At 47.0% G+C, this 6,280-nt stretch overlaps 1 protein-coding gene across 1 annotated transcript; it reads left to right on the forward strand.

The window, feature by feature from the left end:
- Positions 1-2,705: 2,705 nt before the first annotated feature.
- MAA_00918 (uncharacterized protein) lies at positions 2,706-3,535 on the forward strand (the record flags this gene model as incomplete). Its single annotated transcript, XM_007818916.1, has 2 exons — positions 2,706-3,194; positions 3,269-3,535. 2 exons carry the CDS (start codon positions 2,706-2,708, stop codon positions 3,533-3,535), a joined length of 756 nt encoding a protein of 251 aa, XP_007817107.1.
- Between the last annotated feature and the right edge of the window lie 2,745 nt (positions 3,536-6,280).

Below are 6,280 nucleotides of genomic sequence, written 5' to 3' on the forward strand. Positions count from 1 at the left end.
ATTGCATATAGATGATAAATTGCATTAAGCTCAGTATTATTTGTATAGTCTCGGCATATCGATCGCGACGACCGAAAGGAAGGCCGTCATTGCGACCGGCATTGACTTGTGGCTTTGCTTGGGCATTGGCTGCCTGGATACTTTATTATATTTCCTCTGACCTTCACTACAAGTAGTCTAAGGCGTAGTTATAGGAATGCATAGTGGATTGTTGATGAGTAGCAGCACAATTCATGCGGTGTAGTGTCGGTAGAAATGCTCACTAGACCTCCACATTGATGCATATTATGGGCTACTTCATGAGTCAAGCCAGTTTCTGCTATCAATATATGCAGCAGTGCAATTTTACGAGCCAAGAAATCCTGCCGCAGCTGAAGGCCGACGCTTGAAGGCCCTGCTCCAATTGTCGATGCGTCTGATCGGACCCAGGTCCCTGGACACTGCTCCAATTGTCGATGCGTCTGATCGGACCCAGGTCCCTGGACATAATGGCATAAAGGATTTGCTTGTCATGTCCACGTGTTATTGGGTGGTGGCCAGGATACCATAATTTCCTGTTCTGAATGGCATGACTTCTACTGCTGCACGCATATTGAGCAATAACAGTCGACGCACCAGATAACGGGTGATGGTGATAACGTGAACGAACAAATATGTGCGCCTCGCCTGTGATAATTTCTGTTTCTGTGTACGCGTTGATCTGTAGAGGCGTACGTATTAAGCAATTGTGGCACCAACAATACCTGCTGAACTGTGCTAGGCAAGCTCTTGGGTTTGGTATTTGTGTCGACCTAGCCTTTCCGACAACGTTCACTTGTTTTGCCTATCAAGTCTCCAATATTCAGCAGTGGACTGACTCCACATGGATGCATCCGGCATTCCACATAATGAGTGATACCTTGGAGGGAGGAGCAAGACCTATTCCCGAGCACGATGGGAAAGGAAGGGGCTAGAACTCTGGAAGATACTGGAAAATGAGCAACACTGTCTCTCCACTGTCTCTCCGACCTGACCACAATGAACAGTCTGGCGTGTTTCTGTCCATTCCGGAACTGCCGACTGACAGTCGGAAGACACTGGAAAATGAGCAACTCTGCGTTTCCGAACTGACCACAATTGATAGTCTGGCGTGTTTCTGTCCTATTCCGGAACTGCCGACTGACAGTGCCAATTTCCGCCTCAACGCATTTGTTAGAGTGATCCTACCCGACCGGGGCATCCACCAATTCTCCCGGTCCACTTTGAGGACTTGGGTCCCATGACCCTTTCCACCTCAACGCATTTGTTAGATTGATCCTACCCGACCAGGGCATCCACCAATTCTCCGGGTCCATTTTGAGGACTTGGGTCCCATGACCGTATATATCCCTTAAAGGCGTGAATGTATCGGCAAATCGGCTGAGAAACAGAAAATATTGATCCTGTATGCGCAATCACGGCGATTGAAAAAATGAATTGTGTAGACGTAGATTTTGACTCTGTTGATTCATGCGTACCGTCAATTCGGGCCGTTTCACCAACTAAGCTCCGTGAAAGTAGCATCAAAAAATCGATTTGTGGTCAGTGCCTACAATTCATACAACCGGCATACTACACATAATAGAACCTTTAGTTGTAGAATGTGTGAAAGGCCTCTAGTGAGTTGATTCAACTAACTAGTACCTATGCTGTTTTCTATCAAGATGAAGAAGAAAAGAAAGTTTACATACTCCGTGGCACAATAATAGTGCCTTATATCCTCCCCATACACCTCCACAGAAGGTTCTAGAGTCAATCCGCCGCGGGAGTTAGTGATAGGCGGCACAGCCGCCGGTCAAGCGGCTTGGCCCGGTACAGAATGAGCCTCAGCCCGTTACAGAATGAGCCTCAGACAGTAGCCGTTGGGTAGTAAGAGCTCATACTACGGTTGTACAACTTGGCCCTAGTATGGTGCGTCGCACATTTACCCTTTTCCTTTTCAAAACACCTGTTTTTAGCGTGTTGCAATTTTACATTTCCCTGTGAGAAAGGGAAATTTAAAGTTGTCCCCCCACCCCCCAAAGAGTGCATAGCACGTCTTGTCCTTCTCCCAACCCCCCTGATAATCTAAATTGCCCTGTTGATGACTCGCGTAAGGCAAAACTAAGGCCCAAAATGGATGGAATTACCGGAAATGGAATGAATGGCTTCACGCTTAGCGAGGGGTACCTAGATTTATCATGTTTATCATGTTTATCCAGATCGCTACTTGTTACATCCTAGACCGAACAAGCTTATCACGTGGTAAAATCAACCTATAGGGGTCAATAGCTGCTGATAGAAAAGGGGGCAACAATTGAAAACACTTACTATTTGCATCTTTGTTATTTTCTCTCATTCGCATGACTTGACGCTTCTCACGATGAAACCCCCTTCTGGGACGTAACGCCAAGGGTTTATGCATTCTGCCGAGTTACGAGTCACGCGAGGTGCGGGCCATGAGACAAGATGGAGCTTGGCAACGACTGTTGAACATGGCTGTCTCTTTAGCTAAATTTCCCTCTCTTCTTTTCTGGCCTTGTATATATAGCTCTGCAGGTAGCACCCAGATTAGAGTGCACCAAGGCAAACCGAATACACAAACCTACTAGATACCATTTCAACCTACGTTGCCTATAGTTGCCACTTGACTATATTACCGTCAACTTCTCATTTTTTTTTTTTTTCCAAGTCATCACGCTGCCACTATGCTCGCCCTGTCGTTATTGCTAGGTGCCGCGGGGGTTAAGGCGATGCTCGGCATTAAAGTTTCGACTGTCCAGCTCTCAGACAATGAAATATTTTGTTCTGACAATTGTGCCTTTAGCGGCACTTACTTTGGGGACGATGGGAGTGTGTGCCCGGAGAAGGAAATTGTTGTCCAATTGGATGACAAGGGCGTTGAGAACCCCGAACCCTACAAGTACGTCTGTGCAGAAGCCGCATCAAAGACGCCCGGCTGGTCGGTGCGCCCGCGCAAGAACGGAGAAGAACCACCAAGTTGCGATGTTCAAGAAGTAACTAAATCGTTGCCCATGGACGCCCAGTGTATCAGTAACAAGCAATTTGGCAGTTCTGGAAAGCTAGAGGTAGCTCAATGGTCAGATTTGAAAAAGCAGCTGGAATTGGCCTCGGCAGGCCAAGAGGGCGACAAAGTTGACAAATCTACTTCCAACAAGGCCCCCAAACAAGAGAATGTAAGTGAATAGCTGCCCCGAGCCTTTCGCCTTGACGTGGTGCAATATACTAAAGCGCTGGCAAAACTTCACAGACCCTAGAGAATTTGAAAAGGGAAATAAAGAAGGCGTGCTGTTTTAGGGCATTGTCTGTAGGCCAATGCAGGAGGGCCGAGGGCCAATGTATCCATGCATGCAGCCAGAAGGAATCGCGGGACTGCCCTCGCAAGAGCCAAGAGCAGCCAACCGTCGAGGAACTTGCCCAGTGCGTGGAAAAGGTGGAAGTCGGCGACCGTTTCGCCGATGCGGAGGACTTACAAAAGGCGGCTTGCGACAAGGGAAGCCTCTCCAAGAGGGCCTAGAGCATCTCCAGTACCATAGCACGGCATGGCAGACTTGTCGCTATGCTAGTTCCCAAGTCATTATGTAGCTGGCGACGAGCTTTCCATGGAGCTACTTTCTTTCTTTCTTTCTTACAGTTTAACCACTCTGGTAAAACTGCTATCAAATAGACTAGTTGAGAAAAGAATCATAAGACCGTTGTCACAGCACCATCACGACTTGTCTAAGACATGAGCACAGACCATTAGCGCACCGTAAAGCTGTAGTCTAGATAGCTTCCTCTTCCATCCTCCTTAAGGCACAACTACGTTACTACCAGCACCTTAGATTCGCCCCGTGATACGCGATACGCGGCATTGTGAAAAGCAACGCTTTACCCCATTTTGAGGTCCTGATATCTGACAGACATCTTAATGAGACTATCTTAGCGCTGGCCCACTTATTTGGAAATAAGCTGGTGGTGCAAGCTCCGAATAAAGTGGCACATGTCACGAACAGAATCAACACACTCTTTTCATATGTAGATTTTGTGTGTTGGCACGGTGACATCCAATAATACCAACCAACTTGCCTTCTTGTTCCATAGAACAAGGTAACATAACTGTTCTATTACATGATAATACCGACCAAGCAGGCAATACAGTCTAATCATATTTTAGGCCGCTGCTTAAGAATGGACGCTTGAATGGCTGTTATGCCCAACACGGTGTCCCACATTGATGCAGACCCCCCATCGCCAATAGAGTTGAACCTTATTTTAGGCCGTAGCTCAAGTGTAAATGACTGAAAGATTGTCACGTATGACGCTAGGGAGTTTGGGCACATTATGTTATCAACCAGTCATCTGCTTGTATAAATGCACGTCACAGAGAAATACAGGAAGTCAGATGATTCATGCGGCAGTAACGATCAGAAACAGGGTGATAATGCCTCGGCATAGTGACTCGATTGTGGAGAGCACAAGGTAAGTTTATATGTCAGGGGTCGTTCACATACATGACTGCAGCTTGGCGTTAATGCGCTTACATCGCTTAATTAGACGAGAAATAACTAGGCTACGGATTACTAAGAGTCTACAACATGGTTTTCGAAGGACGTTAAGGATTCCCTGGTCCCACGACAGTTGTGTGCGTGTGTACCTCTACAGGTCACCAATTAGAGAAACGCAGGTGTCCGATGCAAACACCAAGTTGGATTGATAATTAAATAAACTATAGACGCCACTAGCAGATGTCCAGGAGGGGATAAAAGCATCGAAACTTCTTTGCAATGGCATACTACTCAGGCGTATTCGAGAGCATATGGCCCAGGTAAAGACTGCAAGACAGCGTTAAGAGCTCTATAGTACACACCATTAAAAACCTACTTATATGCCAGTGCCGTGTTTGATTACGTGTAGCTAGGTGGACACCTGGACGAAACGTGCTTTCCCAATGACTTTTATTCTGGTTTCTGTTATGTCAGAGATCCAGTTCAGGCCCGCAGCCAGCAATGCTATACACCGACTTGAGCCGCGAAAATTCACTAGCTGACAACATTATGCTCAGGAGGTATATGCAGACAACAAGGTGTGGTAACGGATATAACGATGATGCCAGGGATGGAAGTCACAGGGGCATACACAAAATGGGTTGGAGGGGAGAAAAAGTGACATAAGTCATACACACCCAACATCAGTACAAATCATCGTTCTAAGAAACGAAACAGCGACACGGCAGACAGCATACAACCTTAATGAAGAGACTAAAATCAGGAAATTGAACCCGTGAGATGAGTGAGTGCCTTCGCCACCCTCTGGCAGGATAACTGCATGACTCTGTATTAAAAGGCATAGCTTAGAGACTATGGACATGAGTCATAATGGTAGTAACTTTCCGTCTTGCTACCAGGATCATATAGTAGTCTCCATGCTTAATAGACGCCGCATATATTGTGACGGTTTTAATGTGTTCAGTCGGAATAGCCTGAGGGCATATTTCCGTCGATCCGAGGCATAATTTTAGGAGCTATTGTAAGGGAACGGCCCCACTTTAGAACTTAGATAGCTCGAGTCAGGACATCCTTCGGAAGCTCTTACTCTCCTTGTGAACAATCGCATTATCCAAGTCGCATTTGACCTTGCTCGTGCCCTTGTACCGTCACGTCTTTGCAGCGGGTTCGCGATACGTCGAAATGGCGCGCCAAAGCGGCTAATTTAGTAGTTGGTAATTCGTCAATATAAAATACTACGTGACACCTTGCACTTCAGAGCGGTGGTGCAAGGTGTACAATCAGCCGAGGCTGCAAGTCTCCGGTCAACGAGAAGGCAGTCACTGAACAATCAAGTATCTACAGTCATACATTTATTGCGTCATCTACGTTGGTAGCATCAACTGGAGTTACGTGGTCCCGTGGCCATTCTTATACGGATTCTGAGTGAGAACCTGCCAACTCCTAAGCTTTTGGTCCCTCATCTTCATCTTGATACCCTCCGGGGGAATGTATATGTCAGACGATTGCGGTCGAACGGGGCATCCAGCATCAAACCCTGCAGCGTTTTCACACGCGAGACGGCCACATAACTCAGACCTGTCTGAAAGTCACGGCAGGATAGATCTGTCACAATCCTGTCTTCGGTGATGCTCTGCGACTTATGAACCGTAATGGCATAGCATACGATCGGGGGAAACTGAGTGCGAGTGCAGAGTGTGGCTCCAACGAGGAAGTCCCTGTCTACTGGTAGAATCGGAACGGTCTTCCTGTCATCCGCGGTGGTCAGGAATGCC

Source organism: Metarhizium robertsii (genome assembly GCF_000187425.2).
Source record: "Metarhizium robertsii ARSEF 23 chromosome Unknown MAA_Scf_8, whole genome shotgun sequence".
Taxonomy (NCBI): Eukaryota; Fungi; Ascomycota; class Sordariomycetes; order Hypocreales; family Clavicipitaceae; genus Metarhizium; species Metarhizium robertsii.